Source organism: Primulina eburnea, chromosome 8 (assembly GCF_022965805.1).
Source record: "Primulina eburnea isolate SZY01 chromosome 8, ASM2296580v1, whole genome shotgun sequence".
In the NCBI taxonomy this organism is placed as follows: Eukaryota; Viridiplantae; Streptophyta; class Magnoliopsida; order Lamiales; family Gesneriaceae; genus Primulina; species Primulina eburnea.
Window position 1 is genome coordinate 39,242,473 of NC_133108.1, and position 21,592 is coordinate 39,264,064.

At 38.8% G+C, this 21,592-nt stretch overlaps 4 protein-coding genes across 6 annotated transcripts; 2 read left to right on the forward strand and 2 right to left on the reverse strand.

Moving 5' to 3' along the window:
* Positions 1-295: 295 nt before the first annotated feature.
* On the forward strand, positions 296-3,816 carry LOC140839650 (translation machinery-associated protein 22). Its single transcript, XM_073206506.1, has 7 exons — positions 296-537; positions 629-670; positions 1,147-1,208; positions 2,033-2,114; positions 2,206-2,273; positions 2,371-2,454; positions 3,494-3,816. The coding sequence occupies exons 1-7, from the start codon at positions 390-392 to the stop codon at positions 3,548-3,550; spliced, it is 543 nt and encodes a 180-aa protein (XP_073062607.1). The 5' UTR covers positions 296-389; the 3' UTR covers positions 3,551-3,816.
* Positions 3,817-6,836: 3,020 nt separating this feature from the next.
* LOC140839651 (tetraspanin-2-like) lies at positions 6,837-12,088 on the reverse strand. 3 transcript variants are annotated; one of them, XM_073206509.1, is made up of 5 exons: positions 11,851-12,088; positions 10,952-11,134; positions 10,348-10,504; positions 8,014-8,468; positions 6,837-7,152 (listed from the first exon to the last, which is right to left on the reverse strand). In XM_073206509.1, the coding sequence occupies exons 3-5, from the start codon at positions 10,361-10,363 to the stop codon at positions 6,874-6,876; spliced, it is 750 nt and encodes a 249-aa protein (XP_073062610.1). In that variant the 5' UTR covers positions 10,364-10,504; positions 10,952-11,134; positions 11,851-12,088; the 3' UTR covers positions 6,837-6,873. The 3 variants fall into 3 exon arrangements, with proteins under 3 accessions (XP_073062610.1, XP_073062608.1, XP_073062609.1); XM_073206507.1 differs by having other exon boundaries at positions 8,014-9,147; XM_073206508.1 differs by having other exon boundaries at positions 8,014-9,147; positions 10,952-11,151.
* A 1,818-nt stretch (positions 12,089-13,906) lies between these two features.
* Positions 13,907-15,453, forward strand: LOC140837955 (uncharacterized). The gene is made up of 2 exons (XM_073204030.1): positions 13,907-14,870; positions 14,987-15,453. Exons 1-2 carry the CDS (start codon positions 14,669-14,671, stop codon positions 15,451-15,453), a joined length of 669 nt encoding a protein of 222 aa, XP_073060131.1. The 5' UTR covers positions 13,907-14,668.
* A 2,521-nt stretch (positions 15,454-17,974) lies between these two features.
* LOC140839257 (uncharacterized) lies at positions 17,975-21,196 on the reverse strand. Its single transcript, XM_073205897.1, has one exon. The coding sequence runs from the start codon at positions 21,194-21,196 to the stop codon at positions 17,975-17,977; it is 3,222 nt and encodes a 1,073-aa protein (XP_073061998.1).
* Between the last annotated feature and the right edge of the window lie 396 nt (positions 21,197-21,592).

The following is a 21,592-nucleotide window of genomic DNA, read 5'->3' on the forward strand; positions in this document are numbered from 1 at the left end:
AAAATAATATTTAAAATGTGTGTATTGAATATTTGAATGTTGAAAATAAGAGTTGTAAATATTGAAAATTAGTGTGTGATGATATAGGTGATCATGAATTTATTTTTGGATTATTTGTAAAGATTTTCTATAAATAGATCTCTCATTTGTGAAGAAAATCACAATTGAGTAGAGAAAAAAATATTATAAAATGTGTAGTTTGATAAATTTTTAGAGTAAATTTTTACTTTTTCACAACAAATAGAACTATTTTTTTTTTGGTACATATCTATGCACGATGATATATATAAAGGTCATTTATTTATCACGGCCTCTTAAAACGCTGTCGTGTGACGTGAGGCTCCCAAAGACGATCACCGCCGCGAGTGTCTCTCCACAAGTTTGCAGTTATGGCCGAGAAGCCTGAACCGGTTAGGGTTTCATACTGCGGGGTTTGCGGATTACCCGCTGAGTATTGCGAGTTTGGATCCGACTTTGACAAATGCAAGCCATGGTTGATCCAAAACGCCCCTGAACTTTATCCAGATCTTGTCAAAGGTTTCCCCTTGAACCCTAATTGTACGAGTATGATCTGTAATTCGAGATACTTTACCCTGTTTTCTTTTTTCAATCTACGTCTTGGTTTCAGAGGCTGGCGCGGAGCTTCTGTCCACTTCTATCTCCTCCAATGGTACTTCTGCACACACACAAGTATCTCTGTTTGTAAATTTTTTTCGACTGTTTTAATCCTGTATTTCGATGCATTTTTAGCCTTATATATTGATCCTGTATTCAGTTTGTGTAACTTGTTCTTCTCACTATTTTTGTGAATGACTAAAAAATACAATGTGCTTCTTTTGAGCTTAGAATTATGAAACAGATAGAGGATGTTATACAGCAGTATTTCTTATATCATTTTTCAAATGAAATGTAATCTTTTTTTTTTGGTTGAAGTACTTGTATTTATTTATTTGTGTTTTTTTAAAAAGTATCTTAATTTGCATTACCTCAGCGTGTTTTTCCATCGGTTGTCGCTGTATAATTGAATATTTGAGTGCATGATTTGAAAGTGAACAACTTTTTTTGTTGTCTTTTGATTGTCGAACACTCAAACCTATTAAATTTACTTTGGCTTGCTTTTTGAACTACTCTTCTTGATTTCAACAGGTTCTTCTTCTCAACCGAAGGAAGAAGTAAAACGATTACCTGGTGGGAAAATTAAAAAAAAGGTACGATTTTTGCAAAGAATATTTTCTCATGCTAAGTTTGAAAGCCACAATTGTATTGTAATTGTGCAATTTTTTTTTTGTAAATAATGGGTTGGAATCTTAGTTTGCTTTAGATTTAGTGAATTATTTTTGAATGGATGTTTAGCAATGATTTTTCGCATGCAACTGCCAGTAAAATGGTATAAAAATAGATTTACTGGATTCGGGAAGATGCAGCCAAGATTCTTATTTTATTTCTTATTTCTCTTTACTTGCTTGCTCAGGTAGTTACAGAAATGTTCTCATATTATATTTTTTGAATCGAGAATCTGAACATAATGTAGACTGTAGTGCATGGTTCAGTTACCATAAATTAATCGATAGTTGCTTATATGGAGAACATAGCATGTTGAAGCTCTATCTTTCTCCAGTTTCAAGACTTTAGGATTTAGGAGCTATGTCACCTGAAGCTTTTGTTTATGATCAAGTCGCACACAGAGCAACCTATTAGGTGTATCATACACTGGCTTTACTCTAGCATCTAGTCCCCAGCTTGGATTGTATCCCTAGTCTCTATGTAATATTTTTAATAATTTAAAATGGAAATTACTGCATACGTGCTTGACCATGAAATTCAATGGGAGGTTGTAATAATGTATCAATCACAATGATGGGTGTAGTGGGCACCCAGTTCAGGTTTTATCAATATCATTTGCAAACACTGATATTTTATACAGTTTTGATACATGATATGCTCTATAATTGGTTTCTAGTTGCATGATGAATTGTCTGGTCCATTTGAGTTCCACACACAGTGGCAGTATTGAAACTTTCAAGTTCTGCAGGAGAAGCCGGAGGTAATAATTGAAAAGGTGACTCGAAACAAGAGGAAATGTATCACCACTGTGAAAGGCCTTGAACTTTTTGGTAAGGGTGTATGCTCCTTGTATTTTACTTTTACTATATTATCTCTTGGTGAAGGTTCTATAACCTGCTTGTTGTACATTTCAAAATTTAGGGGTTAAACTAAATGATGCATCGAAGAAGCTTGGGAAGAAATTTGCCACTGGAGCTTCCGTTGTCAAGGTATTTTGCATTAGCAGCATAAACCTTTTCGACATAAGTATTCAAACATGTAAACGGTTTGCTTTTCCACCTTTCTGATATATGATATGTTGAATAGGGCCCCACCGAGAAGGAACAAATTGATGTTCAAGGAGACATCGTCTATGACATTGTAGAGTTTATTACTGACACCTGGCCAGATGTAATTTCATGCCTTCTTTTTTTTCTTTTCAAGTAATATTTTCTTTGCTTGCCTTGCATATTTGGATTAAAATGATGCCGTTACTCATTGCTAAAATGTAGGTGAATTTTATGTTTATTCTACTAAAGTTTATATTATTTTTGGACATACATGACCTTGTGTTTATTTGCATCCATATAAAAGCAAAGATATTGCACCATTCTTTATCATTCCTCAAGTCCATTGTTGTGTGCGAAATTTGAAAAAAATTAACTAGTCTAGATCAGTAATGTGCTTCTGAGTTGGTTGTTGGATTGAGGTAACGGAGGAGTTCATGCAGAAAGCCCATGGAAGATATTATTTCTCAGTTGATGCTTCACGTAGATTATAATTTTACTTCAAATCAATTTCTCTTGCTGCTAAGTATTATACAATCATGCTGCTCTGAAACTTCTTTCCATGGTGCCTAGGTTGTAGTGTATGTATTTGTTCATGCGTGGCAATTTTTGTGTGTGTGTTTTGGTGTCATTTCATGCAAAATATCAACGAGAGCATGTCTTTGAATCTGAGTACTGGAACCCATGGTTCTGTCATTTAACAAATATGTTAATACAGGGCTTAGAATTTTGACCTTGCGTTCAGCACAGTGCTCTGCATTATAATATGTATAACTCAAGGAGGGATTACAGCTTGGCCTAAATTGGATGACAGCTCCATTACCAGGACAATATATCTTTAATTATTCTACTTCTTGTGCCTACACGCAGCTTTAATAAGAAATTTCCATCAACTTAAAAGAACATTTTGCATGTTTCCAATGCAAAGACAACTTTATTCTTGTTATTAAAATTTGTTTTTCGTCTTTAAAAAATGTAAAGAAAAAACTTGCCATGAATCACTTTCATGAAAATGGTTCTTTTGCGTATGTAATTGGTTATATAATCCTTTTTTTAGCTTAATTCTTTAAAATGAACTGCAATTTGTGCTCATTTTCTCAATATAATTCAACGTTTTTGCACCGGTTGTGAAATTGATTGAAGGGCTTACCCTCTTGTTTTAGGTCTCAGAGACCGTCATTTTCTTTATTGAGGACGGAAAAAAGGTTCCAGCTGTTTAATTGTGAAAAATGTTTGCAATATCTCGGTGGCGGCGTAACATATGGAAGGAAATTCTGAAATATTTTGGCTTTCCCTAAAGTTTTGGAGATGCAGGACATGTGCAACGTGTTGACATTATCACGCATGTGGTATAATATCTCACATGCCGTTTGATCTTGCATTTCAGAAACATGCTTACTTTATAAATTAGTATGTATAATAGCTATCTTGATGCTTTTATATGCGTATTTAGACAAAATAAAGATGAAATTTTGATCCTGGAGCATTCCTGTTCCATGACATGGTCTTTTTGTTTATGTCTCAGACTTGTGAAGGCTACTGTTGATTTTCCATCTGCCTTTACGTCTTGTGCACTTTTTGGAGACTATAATAGCCTTTCAAACTGTTCTTAGGAAACTACTTGGATAACGATGTGCTTTTGTGTTTGTTTCTGAGATACACTTCTTTGTGGTAATCCGATACCATTGCTGCTTTTGCATGAATTCTTTTATGGTGCAATTGTGGAGATTAATTTGAAATTCATGGATTTCGATTATAATTTTATTGCAACGAAACAAAAGATCAAATCTTAAATCCATTATTTACTTATTTACACTATGTTACATAAAGTATAGTGAATTTCGAAAGACATCATTATTGGGTGAATTTGAAATACTTGTTAACTGACATGAAACACATAAATTTAAAGTTAATGGTCTTATGATATTTGGATTTGGAATGCCGCTGGTTTCATTTATTTGTTAGGATTTTGTTTTTTGTTTTTTTTTAGATAATTTCCAAAGCCAAAAATACTTAAAAATGTAATTATATTAATGTGTAGATGTTACTGAGGACTAGTATTATAATGCAATTGTTTGGAACTGACCTGCTAAGGATTTATACCAATCTTCATAATCTTACAAACCTTAACCTTTATTGACGAGCTTTAGGGCACTAACGGTACAAATATTTGTTTCAACCTTTTTCTTTACTTTGTTAGAGATGTAGATGTAGATGTAGATGCAGCTGAGTCGAGCTCAAGTGGCACCTAGGAGAGCTCGACGGGAATAATATAATTAATACTCCGATTCGAGCTCGACTTTGATCAAGTCTAGATTTTAAAGTTGGAGAACTTAACTTGGATAATTTTGAGTAACTTAGGCTCAACAAGTTTGATTTTCTTAAGCGACTGCTGATTTGACTTTAAGCACGAGATTAAACGTATATTACAAAATTTTACTTTAATTTTGTGAAATTAGCTGTTAAATGTGTAATTTATGATGAGATTGATGATAAACTTGAAATCTAAATAACATTTAAGAAAAATAAAGAAGTTATTCTTTTCTTGAAGTCGACCTATTTAACCCGAGTAAGTAAGTACCTTTGCAATATTATTCACAAAGAAAGCAAATCGACCTTTTGAGTCCTGAGGAGTGAGCAACTCGAACCAAACTAAATTGTCAGTCTTAATATAAGTTATTGATGATTGAAAATTCTTTGGTCGGGTGATAATATCAATTTTGGGTCGAACTTGGTTTTCTTTTCTTGGAAAGTGTTCCATTTGGAGCCATAATGTTTGTTCCAATCTTCCCTTGATTTGTAGTGCAGAAGATATTGTTTGATCTTGATATCAATTTTTTGACAGAATCGAAGTATTTCATTATTCACTTCATCGTAAATCTTTGTCTCGTTGGGGCTACTCGAATGAAGTAGTCCTGGAGTATAGAAGATGTTCTCATATGCTGTAACTGCAGACATTCGTTTATCCCATCTGGAAAAATTTAAACACAAAGAACAAACAAGTAAATTAATTGTAAAATATGAAGAAAAAATAAATAATAATAATAATATCAATCAAGTTAAAAAAGGTTGGGGATTGTAGAGTGATTGCTTGTCTCGGTTAAATGGGTAGAGGAGGATGAGTTGAGTGTTGATCTTGGGAATGAGATTGACAAGAACACCAGCATTGAAATCAAGAATCCGAGACTTTGGCACAAACAAATTCAGCCACGGGTGAGTCGGTGATTGCGGGGTTTTTCTTAAAAAAATAATTTAATTTTAATTTTTTTTTTCTAAAATAATTTGTTAAAAAAACATTTCAATTCTACTGCAATCCGCGCTTACCAAGTGCGGACGGTGCTCAAGTGGAGTACCGTCCGCGCTTGGTAAGCGCGGACAGCTGCTCCTCGTAGGATAATTTGTATCTTTTCACAATCGGAAAACACATCAACGATCCACACTTTTATAGATAATATAGAATAGATATAGATTGATGATACGATACAGACACGTTAACAATTTTCGATAGAATGTCGACCTAAAAAAAAGGCTGGAAGGAAGAAAAAAATCCAAAGTTATAAGTGGTTCCAAAACTCATGTAGTATGGAGGTCTGCCTTTGAATCGAGCTAGGCCCAGCTAATAAGATACGGGTGTTTACCATATATATCTGAAATTCAAATTTCGATTAACGGATACATAAAACACTTATTTGAGTACCAGTTGAAGTAACACACAAGGGTTAGTACTATCATTTTTAAGACAAGATCTAGTAAACTGGATTTTCAAAGTTCTTGATATACACTTCTCTCTCTATGTATATATATGTGTGTATATTTGATACGATGAATACTTATCGTGAACACTTATATGAGTATAAGTTGAAATAACGTTTTGTCCATTCAATAAGTGAATGCTAACGAGTTTAATATATATAGTTGTTCAATGTCTTTTTATTCATCTTTATCTTTGTACAACAAAAAAACTCCATATATAGTAACTTTATTTGTCCTACAAGAATGTATAATGTCCTAATATATGAAACTCATATTTCTCGCATAAAAGTCAAACTCGTAAAATTTAACATTAATTGGATAAAATAAGAATAATAAATAGCTTTTTTTCCCTTTCATTTTGTCAAAAGAAACTCTAGCTGACGCTTTGAAAGCTACATATATTTTTAAATTCTAATTATTTTTAAGCACTTGTGTTTTTCCTAAACAAAATTCTTACAAACATACAAACGGTTATAATTTATTCTGATTTTTTATATCAGATCAAAACATGAGTAAAATCAACAGTTGAAAGCTTTCAAAATTTTCAAAGAAAGGGTGAATTGATAGGTCCAAAAGCAAAAGGTAAAGCACATGATTCTTATTCTTTCAAATTGATGAGAATAGGAATATGAGCATGTGATGGAGTCCATTAAATTTTATTCCTTCAAAATTTAAGGGAAAAAAAGAAAAAAAAAGAAAGAAAAGAATTTATTTATTTATTTATTTTTTTTAATAAAAAAACTGCATATAAAATTGTAGAAATAAAAATTAATGTATATTTTTAGAAGCATCAACCCTTCTTAGCATTTCTGTATGCACTACAAGCTATGAGATAAACCCAAATGAGAACCACCAATGTTATGATTAGTATAATGCTGACATTCCTCCATTCCTGCCTCAAGTTTTCAAGCAAACCAGCTTTGCAAGAGTCACAGTTGTAGCATAATATTCTCGGATCATTGTTCCAAAGAGCACAATCCGCGTCTGCTGCTACGTTCGATGATCCGATCCAAGTCGTGGGACTCGAGTACTGCAACCCACATATTATGGGAGGCTTGCAGCATCCTGACTGTAAATCAGCTTATACCAATTAGTGGGATGATGGATGATGGAGTAATGTATACAGATATTTCTGGAATCTCTATTAATTCATCTGTAGATTAAAAAGAACCTTTTTTTGAAGATGGAGAGAAGTAAGAGAAAACAAACCTGCCCTGTATTCGACAGCTAACCACAAGTGCTGATATGATCACCTTAACTCAACAAAATTTAGTTATAACTTTATGCATGTATGCATTTTCTATTCTATATCAAAGTCAAGGAAAGAAAATAATGATAGAAGTGTCTCTTGAACCAAGTAAAGATCATTTCAGCAAAACCCTCGAGCCTCAGCCCCTAAACTAACATACAAGTCCGAGTCCGTTCGACCAATCTTGTGAGCAGTCAACTAGCTTCTTCGATGCTAATGGTCAATGGTTGTTAGTTCGTGGTTCGTCTCACACTTTCAACCAACTAAAAAGAAACACTAAACTGTATACATGAAGACAGCGAGAGAAAGAACAAGGGAAGAAGTGTCCCTTTGAGTGGTAATCAACACCACTCCCCCTTAAATATTTCATTCATCTCACAGTTCATAACTCAAATCAACCTTAATTTGTAATGTCACAACATGTCAGGGTAGTTTTCTTACATCTCGATGAACTTATTAACAAACTATTAGTCTATTACAGTATTACTATCTCACTCTGTAAAATAAATCTCAGAAAATGCTAGTGTACAATTAAAATGTTGTTCTTTATTTTCTCTCTCCTATGACAAAATAACATGAACAAACAAACAAACATGGACTGTATATGCTAGGACGCATCCATATATGTGAGTCCGATACTAGATTTATATGGAGTATTAACTAATGAACTCAATTGCATACCTCAAGAGAAGACAGATGACCAGCAAAGAAATCAGCAGCAGAGAAATATCTGTTGGCAAGCTTAGAACATGTCTGAGTATCCGCCAAACAAGCCCATATCTTCCCCCAATTATCATTGCCTGTAACCTGATCCTGAAGCCAAGAGGAAAAACCTTCCAGCCTGTACTCCCGGAATCCCACTTGGGGAATGGAGTAGGCGCCGTCAGGGCGTGTGACCACAAAGGCCAGCACAAGGAGGACGAGAAGCACCACTATGAGCATAGCCATACACACCAAGTACACTCCCAACAGGCCTTCTTTTTTCTTATATGCGCCCAGAAATCCGGTGAGGGCCACGACTAAGAATGCGATTCCGATGAAAAGGAGAGGCCATCGAATCCAATGGATGCAGTCGTCTCCTGGTTTAGAAGCAAGCCATATGCCAGAGGAAATTATAGGGATGGAGCACATCAAGGCTACGAAATTCAGGATTGCTGTTAAGTTACTGCTCACTGCCATGTTGCATGAATACGAACGCTCGAGCAAAGTGTGATAGTAGATGTGTATGAAAAATTAAGAGTCACTGTTTGTTTTCCGGTTGCTCTCTTTGGTCAGGGTGTGATACTAAATTCAGCGGGGAAAAAAGATTACTCTCAAAATAACAAACTTATGCTTCCACTACCTTAAGTAAGATTTTTTTTATATTTTATATATATAAAAAAACATCATTTACACTTTTTCCCAGTGGAGAGTTTGTCACTCTCCACATCTTATTGACTGTCCCATTTCCTTCTTGATTTTACAGAACTTTGATATGATTATGTTTATTTTTTGTTCTTTTTTTTTAAAAATAATTATGGCATATATTATTTGTTTATAATTTCCTTTTATAGCTGCTATCATATATGTCTTCATTTCATCTGTGTCACAAGAAAACTCTCCCAAATTAAACAAGATATATAGGAGTTACTGTAATTCTATTTAACTTCAGATGGTCACACTAATTTTTCCTTTCCATCTTGCAAAATTTTTAAGGAAACATTATCGCTATTTACGACCACCAACGACCACATTCGATCCCCACACACACGTTACAGTCATAGATGTATTAGCTTCAGTATTTCTCTGTAGTTAGGAACACGAATCGAAAGAGGCCTGTCAACACTCAACAAAAAAAATGATAATTAAATTTTCCGCACCTAATGCTTTCTATAATTCTTAATGTGTTACTCCCACAAAATAGATTATATTTTATCTCCCTCTCTCTTCTCCAAGATATGATCCTGAATTTTTAGTACCAAACCTTCAGATTGGAATGTAAAGTACATTTCCAAGCATTGAACATGGTCACATTGTGTGATCTTATTTCAAGAATTTCCTACAAACATATATAATGTACAAACACTTTACACAAGGAGTCATCCCTAGTATCAAACAACAAATCCGTAGCTATACACAATTGGTAGGATTTAAGGAATTATGTTCCAGTTGATTTCGCTTGCTGCTCCTTCGGCCTCGTGGAGCTTTCGAAGTTCAGATCTCCAACGCCTTTAGGGGGGCCGATGCTACAGTGAGCTGTATTATGTATTTCAGTGGCATCTTTTATTTTCTGAAACTGACAGAAGTATTTTTATTATATATTCACTCTAAAGTTCATTATGTGCCACTGATACAGAGTAAAATTTTTTTGTCTCCAATCTGATAATAAAAATAGCAGAAAACCCTCGCCCAGTGACATTTAGCGTGCTTTCAAAAATGCCAAGCACTCCAATGACGTGCATTCATGAGAAATTATTACTGTTCTTTAAGGTTTTTTGACCCTTCTACTCTCCCATGATGATTCAAACACAACTCTTTAATTTTGTTAAAATTGAAGATTTCGTTCCTCTTCTTCCTTAACTAATATCTGTCAGAAAGAGGAGGTCTAGAAAATAACCCATTGATAAAAATAGATCTTTAGTTATGTGTCTAAAATTTGAATGTTCTGTTTTATTAGGCTACAGACAATGCTTTGAATTACTTAGGCGATTAAGAGAACAAATTTTTAAGAGCAGCGAGAGATGAGCATAAAGGCACATAATTTGTGGCCACGAGTTCTTTAGCAAAATATTTCAAATCTGACTACAGTTTTTACACCTTTTCAGCAGAAGGATTTAGCTGTTTTAATTATCACCGGAGGCCAAAAATCATTTCACCCAGTTTAGAACTAAACAACTTGATATCAAAGCCAGATACCACTCAAATTTTAATCAAGTATTATCTGAAACGCAAATTCTTAACCTCAGGCGGCATTAAAGGAATTTATTACCAACAGCAAAAGCAAGAAAAGAAAAAGAACAGAATTAGCTAACTTACTTTGGCAAGGGAACATGAGAAGGACTCAAGCGGTCCATCTGCTCCACAGTAAAAGTGGAATTGAGGAAGAACCTTCACATTTAAACTCTTGCACAAGGTCTTGTTTTCATCGAAATTGACTTTCAAGAAAACAATATCGGGATGCTCATCTGCTGTTCTGCAAAGCTCATATTGTAACAAGCAATTAAACTACAAGAGAAACTGAAAAATGAATCACAATGTGTAATGTATGGAGGAAAATAAATTAGATCATGATTTATTTTTTCGAGGTATGACATACAGATGTATTAACTTCAAAATTCTCCCAGGCTAACACTGATTTCAAGTGAATTGGAAAAATCGATCTTAGGAAAGATCTCAAATTAGCATAGGTTCAGACAAGGATTCTCCAGTGTACCATTGAATGATTTACCTTCTTCTACCAAGTAACCAAGCTTTCACTCCACATAAATTTCCTTTTGTACAAGTATCTTGTATTCAGGTCATTTACATCAATCACATGTACCTCAATGCGTAGAGAAGTTTAACTTGATGGCCATTGAATAATCTTTCAATAGACCATCCTATCATCAGGGTACTATAAAACCTGGAAAATAAAAATTACATTGGGAAATAATGCTCGGCAAGAAGCACATCGTGTTCCATAGAACTCAACAATAACTAGTTTATCTCCAGCCTCACTCAAGGCGCTCAAGAATTCTTGTGTGGATTGAATGCCTTTCATATTTGGGCATGCATATCTTCCCCACCACTTGGGCAGCTCAGTCTTAGCGACATTCACATGAATCTAATACCAAACGTCACCTGATGAATCAGAAAAACAGATTCAACAAGCAGTTTTCTAAAAGAGGGAAAATTTGAACCACAGGATAGCACACTGCAAGTCATAATCTTTTTAGACAATGTGATTTGTTCACTGGATAAAAGAGAAAATATCAGACTTACTAGTTACTCAAATACTGTTTACATTCATGCAGTGAACACTGCAAACTAATAAGTTGACAAAACAACAGCAAGCTTTCATTTCATTTTTCTATTCCCAAAAATTAGTATTACTATCTGTTCAAGAAGTCCCAAAGAACAGGTTTACTGCGAGTGTTAAGAGAACAAATGAATTAGAACAAGTAAAACTAGAATCAAATCAGATAATTGGCTCCCAGATCCTTGGGAGTGGGAGTCTAAATGGATTAAAAATGTCACTCAGGTTTACATCTAAAAGATAGAATAACCATATTTCAATGAATTTGTGCATTAAATTTTGAAGCTTGAAAACCAAGCATGAAAGAAAGAAGTGATGTTTCGCTAAACTCGATCTGCTGATATTCTATCTTATCCCCTTTTCAAATTAGAAGACAAGAACAAAACACAAAGAAATTAATCTTCAAGAAACAATCCTTGATCAAGTTTTTTGCACAATATCAGCAAGCAAAAGCACTTGTTATCAAATAAAATCCATGCACATATCCAAAAATTGATTAAATTCAAGAAAGTTAACGACTTTACCTTAAAAGATGTTAGTTGCTTGCGGGGACTAAAGGCAATTGGAGGAACAAAACTAAAACCAACAGATAAACTTCTGAAACAGAAACCATCCTTGTATTTGACCAACGCGCAGAATTTAAAGACTATGAGAGTGAGGTTAAGCGAGAAACAAAGACAACTGTCAGATAGTCTTACAACATGAGCCATTTCACACACGAAATTCGCTTAAACTCTCAAGTGTGCTCACTGTTGGTGTTGTTTACGCACAGTCCAATGATCTAAAGTTAAAACATACGCTGTTTACATATAAATAAATTCAATTTTTTTTCCAAATATAAATTATATATCATGAAACTAGAATAAATAATCAATAAATCTTCAACATCATAGTTGTATTTGTTTCCAGTGACTGTCAAACCTATTTTTTTTCTTTGTAGTTTTTGATTCACACGAAAAATGTTTATATACTCTCTAGGCCGACAATTGTATTCTCATATGAAATTTTGTACAAATAGTGAAAATTTGGTAATAATATATGTTATATGTGATGCTGTACGAAATTCGGGTGACCAAGTTATTACGAGAGATTATCCGCTACTCTTGCGCCCACACCAGTAAATTTCGGGGTCGCCACCTACGTCATGATATGAGGTTAGAGGTATCGGGAGATACCCTGCGACAAATCCTCCAACACTCAAGTTAGCAAACGACTTAAATATGTACTCACAAAAGCTAAAGACTTTTGGAGCATATTAATGAGATAAAGTCCTTACCCCCTTAAAATGGAGAGATAGCTCTTATTTATAGACTCTCATGATGGGCCCTGGGCTTGAATATCATGGGCTCTTTATTGAGCTCATTTCCCTTAATTAATGGCCCATGACAATCTTTACAACCTTAATTAAATTCTAATTACGCCAAACTAATATCCACAAAACTAAACAATTCTCTAGATTAATACCCATCATAAGCCCCTCACTCTCGAATACCTACACTTTACTGAAGGTGATCGAGAGTACTAATTAAAAAAAATTTTCCCCACGCTCCTAATAAGATACAGAAGATTTTATTTGCTCTCCATTCTAATCCTGCCACTAGGTCAAACTACTCCCTATTAAGGGTCCCACACGCCTCACTTTTTCCTTTACTCCTACGCCACCATGTCAGGTACCCCTCCTGCTTTTCTTCCTCCCTTTATGAGTCATTTGTTCTTGTTTTTATATTATATACATATATTCTCACATGCTTTTCCCATTTTTTACTGTGCATCTGAAAAAAAAGGCTAGAAATTTGAAGTCCTCCCCCCTGTTGTTTTCTCGCACAACCGTGCACAAATTCTTCTCCATTTACACGATTTTTTTTTTACCCAATATCGAGTTTGAAAAAAGTTTTCTTTCTTATCACTTGAGTGTTTGGTTGTTCTGTAAACCGCGAGAGGTGATTTTCTCGGGGGAACCAGAGTTGCAGAGTCCTGGAGTTTAGTTTGTTGTGGGTTTTTTGTGCGTTTTGCTGATTTTGGGAAAAGGTTCGTGACGGTCTTGGGCTGGGCTGCGGCGGACGCTGGTCTATGAAATCTCGTAGGTAGATCGGTTCACGTGGTGTAGTCACGCGATGGCGCAAGCTTGCTAGTTCTCCTCGCAGCATGCGGTTGCAGGAGTTGCTATTTTTTTTCTGCAGTATGTGGGTGCCGTCGCTGGGTTTGGGCTGGGGCAGTTTGCCAAGAGTTGGGTTGGGTTGGGTTGGGTTGGGTAGTTTTGTGCAATGGGTTTAGGTTGTGGTGAATTGGGATAGGGATTGGGCTAGTATTATTCAGGGGATGGATTTGGGTTGGGTTGTTTTGGGCCAGGGATTGGGCTAGTATTATTTGGGGGATGGTTTTGGGTGGATTGGGCTAGTATTATTTGGGAGATGGATTTGGGTTGGGTTGTTTTGGGTCAGGGATTGGGCTAGTATTATTTGGGAGATGGATTTGGGTTGGGGTAATTTGGGCTAGGGACTGGGTTGGGTTGATTTGTGGATTGGATTTGGCTTGAGGTAATTTGGGCTAGGGATTGGTGGCTTGGGGTAATTTGGGCTAGGGATTGGGTTGGGCGTCTAATGCTACTTCTCTCAGGTTAGCTGATAAAATTCAAAACTTCTTGCAGGGTGTGCGCCTCGTGGTAAGGAGTACTCTCTACTAATGGCTAGTCGTACGCACAAATCTCCCCTTTCGAGTGATTTTAGTTGGGACGATGTTTCAGATACTTATTCCTACCACCCTGACACTCCGTCCCTCTTGAGCGATTTGGGTTCTCTGGGCGACCTGACCCTTCTTGGTGACTTGGGTTCTTTGGGTGATGATGATTTAATGGATGATCTTGAGACTTCTTCCCTTCCCATCCCCCAAGTGTCTTTAGCCTTGCCTTCATGGTTCCTCGTTTGGCGATAATCTTGATCAAGAAGTTATTCTCGGGGACCTAGATCGGAGCCTTCTGACTCCTCAGGATGTGAAGTGTTTGAGGGGTAAACTGGGAATTTCGTCTGACTATGAGTTTAAAGCTCCTGGACTGGGGGATTCTTATCACAACCCACCCGCAGGGTATTTCACCGTGACCTTGGCCCATTTTAATAGTGGGTTTTCCATTCCTCCCCATTCCTTACTAGTCGAGGTGACTCGCACCTTAGGTGTAAGCTTCAGTCAATTGTCCCCAAACTCACTTACTTATTTTCTGGGATTCTGTCATCGAGCAAATGAGTTTCAAATTCAGGCTACTACTTCTCTGTTCCATTCTCTTTTCTCAGTACGATGCCTTAAGCTGACTACTCCGTCTATTTTCAACCTCGTGCTGGTTGCAAGTTTATGGTCAGACTACGCTCGACTCGAGGGGATTGGCGGTCCCATTTTCTTTTTGTAAAGGATAGTGGGTGGGACGTAACTTCAACTTGGAGCTCTAGTTGTAGTGTTGTGAAAATGAGAATGATTCATCGACATTTGCAAGTTCAGTGTCAAACCCTGGGGTTTTTTGATGATTTATTCGATCCTAAGAGTTTGTTGGCCAGCGGTATCTCTTTTGTTGCTCTAATTGTCTTTTTGCACATCGTTAATATTCACTATTTTTAACTTTTACGTTTGAATTATGAAATTTTGATGCTTTATTGCCCCCTATTTTTCTTGTAGGGTTGCGTGTGAACTTGGCCACCCTTCAAGCTCGCGAAGACACTATGGGGAGGTCTCTTTCTATCGGAGAGAAGAAAAGAGTTGATGACCGGCGCTACCCTCCCGCTCCTCGACCTTCTATCCCTACTTCGGGGTCACACCCCCCGTCTGGTCGTGGAGGAGGGTCTAGTTCTCAAGGTCGTCAGGGGCCTCATCCTGTGTCCACTGATAGCCATGCTTCTGGAGCTGTTGTGGATAAAAGAAAGGACCAGTGTACTAGAGGACATGATGATGGCAAGAGGAAGGGTGAAGTGGCCACCCCGCCAAACTTTAAGAAAGGTCGTGGAGATCCGATATCGTCTTCTCGAGGCTCTCGGAAGAACTCTGTATTCTCGGAAGGAGTTAATGCTAAGGAGAAAGTGAGGTCTTTTTGGGATATAGATGACCCTGATATGAGATGGAGAAAGGGGAGGGGAGATGATATGTGATCATGACATGGCTCATTTGGTCCCTCAGCCCCCTGCTGCTCTATCCCACTGCCTGGCCTTGATAGGTTGCCATGTGGTTTCCTCGCCCCTCAGTGTCTTTTCTGTAGGGACGTTTATGTGATGTAACCAATTGTCTCTTGCTTTTCAGGCTGTGTCTCTGGCCTGTGCTTACCAGGCTCGAGAGGAGAGAGGTCGAGCTGAGGAGGCTCGATTTCGTCGAGAGCTCTCCCAATTAAAGGAATAAAATGAACGTCTTCGATCGGAGAACATGAAGTTCCAAGGCGATCTTTCTTGCTTGACAAAGAAATGTGAGGAAAAGACCAGAGATGATGAGGAATTGCGTAAAGAGCTTGATTCCCTCTATGACAAACACCATACCGAGGTGAAGACTGGCGGGATGTTCTTGGCTTCTAAGACGGGAAAATCCTTTGTGACGGGTGTTGAGGAGAAGGCACTAGCAGTCTTTCGTGCTTCTCCGGCCTATGCTGACGAAGTTTACAGTCACGCTTTTGGTCTCCGTGATGAGGTGGTGCGAGACTGTCGTCTCCAGCTCCGCTTGACAGGCTTGGTTCCTGAGGAGGTGATTATGAGGATTTCACCTCATGTGGCAGAGTTGGACGACACCGCTCAGGTTGACCCTCTGCCAGAGTTTCCTCCAGCGGGGGATGTTGACTGCGAGGTCATTGGTGCGCTGCACTTGCTCCCTGCTGACGAAGCTATCGAGGATGGATGATTTTTGCCTTTGCCACTAGACCTGTCTGAGCTTTATTCTAATATCATACTTTTGCTCAACTATTTTGTCTAGTCGAAGTTTATTTTGATTACTATGTCATCGAGGCATTAATTTTTGTTTTCTCTCGGTCATACTTTATGCTCGCTGCTTAATTAAATATGAATTTGGGCATAATTAAGCCTCTGTGGTCTCGACGGGAAGTTGTTACCCAAGCGTAGGTATCCGGGACTCTATTTTGGTGACCTCTTATAGTGTCTGCGCACTTTCTCGCTGGGCTGGCCAAGCCTCTTACGCTTGGGTGGCTCTCTATGACATCTTGGGTCTCGCGATGACTTTCGCGCGCGTTACATATATATATATTTGTTTTGGTTCTTTAATTAAGTAAAATGAAAAGATGATAAATGCAAGAAAAACTTTAAAATTTATTGATAAACGCAACTCAGGTAATAACATCTTGTCACTGACTGCTCTTTAAGTAAAAACAAATAGAAACACGTAGTCTATGCGTAAAATTTCTTTAAGTTCGCAATGTTCCATGTTCTTGGTAAGGTCTTCCCATCTGGTTGCTGAAGTCGATATGCTCCTCCTTTGATTATCTCGATTACTTTGTACGGGCCTTCCCATTTTGATTCGAGTTTACCTACCTGCCGCAAGATTTCTGCCCTCCTCAAGACTAAGTCCCCTACTTGAAATGACCTATGCTTAACCTTGTTATTGTATGCTCTGGCCATTTGCGCTCTGCACCTTTCTACACGGAGTGATGCCTCTTCCCTAAGCTCGTCTATGAGATCCAAAGATAACCTCATCGCTCTTTCGTTATCCGCTAGAGTATAATTCTGGACTCTCATGGAAGGTTCTCCTATCTCTGCGGGAGCCACTGCTTCTGCCCCATAAACCAAATTAAAGGGTGATTCTCCGGTAGAGGTGCGTGACGTAGTCCTATAAGCCCAGAGGGCACTCGGCAGTTCGTCCACCCATTTGCCTTTGGCTGCTCCTAATCGGGTTTTGAGGTGCTGCAAGATAGTACGATTTGTAACTTACGTTTGTCCATTCGCTTGGGGGTTTCCTACGGAAGTGAAGAATTGCTTGATGGAAAACCCCTCACACCACTTTCTTAATTTGGAACCTGAGAATTGTGCTCCGTTATCTGAGACGAAGGCTTGTGGTATTCCAAACCTACAGATAATATTCTTCCACAAAAAGTTTATTACGTCTCTTTCAGCTATCTTAGCTAAAGGTTCAGCTTCTACCCACTTCGTGAAGTAATCGACGGCCACAAGAAGGAAATTTCTCTGCCCAGAAGCTATGGGAAATGGTCCCACGATATCCATTGTGCAAAAGGCAAGGGGCTTTCTAAGGGTTGCAAGAGCGCAGCTGGCTGGTGATTGATATTCGCGTGCTCTTGGCATGCACGACAGTGTCTTACCAACTTTTCTGCGTCACGCCTCATTGTGGGCCAAAAATACCCTTGTCGCAGAGCTTTACGGGCCAATGACCTTCCTCCTAAATGATTCCCACAAATTCATTCGTGAATCTCTCGAAGTACGTAGTTAGCATTACTGGGAGCGAGACACTTCAAGTACGGTAAGGAGTAGCCCCTTTTGTACAACTCATTATCTACTATTGTAAATCGAGCGGCTCTTATCCGAAGCTTTCGGGCTGTAGAAGGATTTTGTGGTAGGCTTCCTTGCACCAGAAAACTGATGATTTCATCTTTCTAGCTCGGTTCACCCTCTCCAGCACACAGAATGTCAAGAGTTGGTCCCTCCGTTTCTTCCTTAGTAATGGCTAGAAAAGTGACCTTCTACTGTCAATATTTGTCATAGAACTTGCCATCTTGGCTAACCTATCTGCTACTTCATTCTGGGCCCTGGGTATCTGCTTTATCTCATAGTTCTCTAGACGTGAGAGCAGCTCATTAACCCGGAGCACATACCTGGCCATCTTTTCCTCCTTAGCCACATAAGTCCCTTGAAGTTGGTTAACCACAAGCTGGGAGTCACTGTGCGCTATCAACCTCTTTGATCCTACGGCTAAAGCTAGTTTTAATCCTACTATAATAGCCTCGTACTCTGCTTCGTTATTTGATGCCGAAAATTGAAGCCTTATGGAATACTGAAACTTGTCTCCCTGAGGATTTTCTAACAATATCCCGGCTCCACTTCCTGTTGCAGTGGAAGATCCATCAACAAACAGTGTCCAAGTGGGGCTGGAACATTCTGCCTCCATTATCTCCATTTCTACTATGAAATCCGCCAGAACCTGGGCCTTGACCGCTGGGCGCGGTTGGTACTTCAAGCCGTACTCGCTCAACTCCACCGCCCATTTGACCATCCTACCAGATGCCTCAGGGCTGGAGAGTACATTTTTCAAGGGGTGGTTGGTCAACACTACCACTTGATGTGATTGGAGGTAAGGACGTAGTTTCCTTCCACCAGTGACCAGCGCCAGGGCCAATTTTTCGATATTGGTGTACCGAAGTTCTGCACCCTGCAATGTTTTGCTCACGTAATATACTGGCTTATGCTCGCGCCCTTCCTCTAAGGTTAGCACTGTGCTGATTGCTTCGGTCGAGACTGCTAGATAAAGGAACAACGTATCTCCTTCGCACGGTTTTACAAGTAAGGGTGATGTGGTCAAGTATTTTTTCAAGCTGCTGAAGGCTTGTTGACACTCGTTCGTCCATTTGAATCTACTTCCTTGTCTAAGAACTTTAAAGAATGGCAGGCCTTTATCTGCCGACCAAGAGATGAATCGGTTAAGGGCGGCGATCCGTCCTGTTAACTCTTGTATTCCTTTCACCGTCTTCGGAGGAGACATGTTCAAAACTGCACTGATCTTCTCAGGATTAGCTTCTATCCCTCTAACTGAGACCATATAACCTAGGAATTTCCCTCCTCCGACCCCGAATGTGCACTTTTCAGGGTTTAACTTCATTTTATACTTTCTCAGAATGTCAAAGCATTCTTTGAGATCTTCAGTGTGGGTTGAAGCCCGTATGCTCTTGACAAGCATGTCGTCTATATACACTTCCATGTTGCGCACGATTGTTTTTTCAAGCATCTTGTTTACCAACCGCTGGTAAGTTGCCCCGGCGTTCTTTAATCCAAACGACATCACCTCGAAGCAGTAAATTCCTCGATCAGTTACAAAGCTTGTTTTTTCCTGATCGTCAGGTGTTAGCCGAATTTGATTGTAGCCTTGATATGCATCCAAGAAGCTAAGCATTTCGCACCCGGCGGTGGAGTCTACCAACGAATCAATCCTTGGCAACGGGAAAGGATCCTTAGGGCATGCTTTATTCAGATCAGTGAAATCTATGCACAACCGCCATTTGTTGCCCGACTTCGGTACGAGTACGACATTTGACAACCACTCTGGGTACATGACGGGGCGGATATACTCGGCTGTTAATAGCTTCTCTACTTCTTCACTGATATGTCTGCTCTTCTCGAGACCGAACGTTCTTTTCTTTTGCTTGATTGGTTTTATCTTTGGATCTGCTTTGAGTTTGTGGAGCACATACTCCTGGGGTATTCCGGGAAGTGCTCCATCCTTCCAGGCAAATACATCTGCGTTATTTCTCAGAAAGGCTGCCAGGGCTTCTTCCAAATTAGTCGGTAAACCTGTTCCAACCTTGACCTTGCTCTTGGAATTTCTTGGTGTTACTTCTATACTTTTCAGTACTTCTGCGGCTTTAAGTCTCTCGTCTCTTCCTGATTCGCTCTCAACAATATGAATCTCGCTGTTTCCCGGATGATGCTCCAACTTCTGCTTATTTCTGGGTGATGAGTCCTTTGGGGCAGCCTGCCTCTTTCGGTGACTTGATGTCCCCTGCAAGGTGATGGCATGACATTCTCTCGCCAATCGGCTATCACCAGTGGCCTCCCCTATTCCTTCGGTTGTGGGGAACTTAAGTTTCATGTGATACGTAGAGCCTATTGCCTGAAACAAATTCAAGCTAGGTCGCCCCAAAATAATGTTGTATGCTGACGGAGACTTCACCACGAGAAACTTTACTATCTTAGTGGTCCTTAGTGGGTAAGACCCCAAGGAAAGGGGAAGCAAAACCTCTCCCAATGCCTCAACTACCTCTCCCGCAAATCCAACCAGAGGGGTGTTTACCGGGGCTACTAGGGCATTGTCAATTCTTAGTTTTACAAAAGCGCTATAAAAAATGATGTCTGCAGAACTTCCTGAATCCACTAGTATCTTTCTCACCCAGAAATTGGAAATGGTGGCGGAGATGACTAGGGCGTCATTGTGTTCCCCACGAGGGAACTCCAGGTCACTGTCACCAAATACCATATCTCCTTTCGACTGGACTATCTCGAGCACGGTGTGTGATTTGGTACTAGTTGCAGATGGAAGTTCTTGCAACGCTGCGCGAATCAAAGTTTTTCTCGCCCTATTCGAATCCCCATATGCCGGGCCTCCAGAAATTACTGCGATGATTCCTCCAGTAGGGAGGTTCTCCTCTATCCTTTCGGGCCGTTTCCCTTGGTCGTTGCTTCCTCTCAGAGGGCTGGGCTTGCGCTGGAATTCCGGGCGCTTACTGTCCTGCTGGTTTCGTGACTTATCCACGAAACTGCCCAAGTATCCTCGCTTGATGAGTTTCTCTATTTCTGCTCGCAGGACAAAACAATCTTCTGTGGTATGACCTTTGTCCTTGTGAAAACGACAATATTTGTCAGATTGTTGTCTTTTCGAGTTCTCTTTCATAGGGCGAGGGGGCTGCAAAAGACCTTGCTTCTCGGCTACCACTAGTATGTCCGTCAAGCATGAGTTCAGCGGGATGTGCTGGAGATGAGGGCTCTGAGTTACCTGCCTTTCTTCCTTATTGACCCCGAATTTCTCATCCTCTCTCTTTCTTTTTACAAGATAACGAGGTTCTACTGTTTCTTCGATGCGAATGTACTTTTCTGCTCTTTCAAGTAATTCTTCCAAAGTGTTAGGGGGTTTTCCCGCTATTGACTCTTTGAATCTCCGGTGACGAAGGTTTTGCTGCATGATTCCTGCCAGTAAATCGTGATTGACGTACGGGACCTCATGAACGGCCTGAGTGAATCGCTGCACGAAATATTTGCACGAAATAACAAATATTTGTATCAATGACTCATGTCTTTTTTCGGATGAAAATCGATACAAACAATAAAAATGTGGAACTAGCATATGATATTCAATATCAACTCTTTTATATCATATACTTGTAACGATCATGAGTCATTAAGCCGAACCAACATGGGTCTAATGGCCCATGATCGTTACAATACTAATATATGATATTTGAGCACACAAACATGTGTAGCAGATGTTGACATTAATATAATTGTTCTAATTTTATATTCAAAATTTTCTTATTTTTTTTTATTTTTTTTCGGAAGAGAGACCTTTCACATGTCTGGT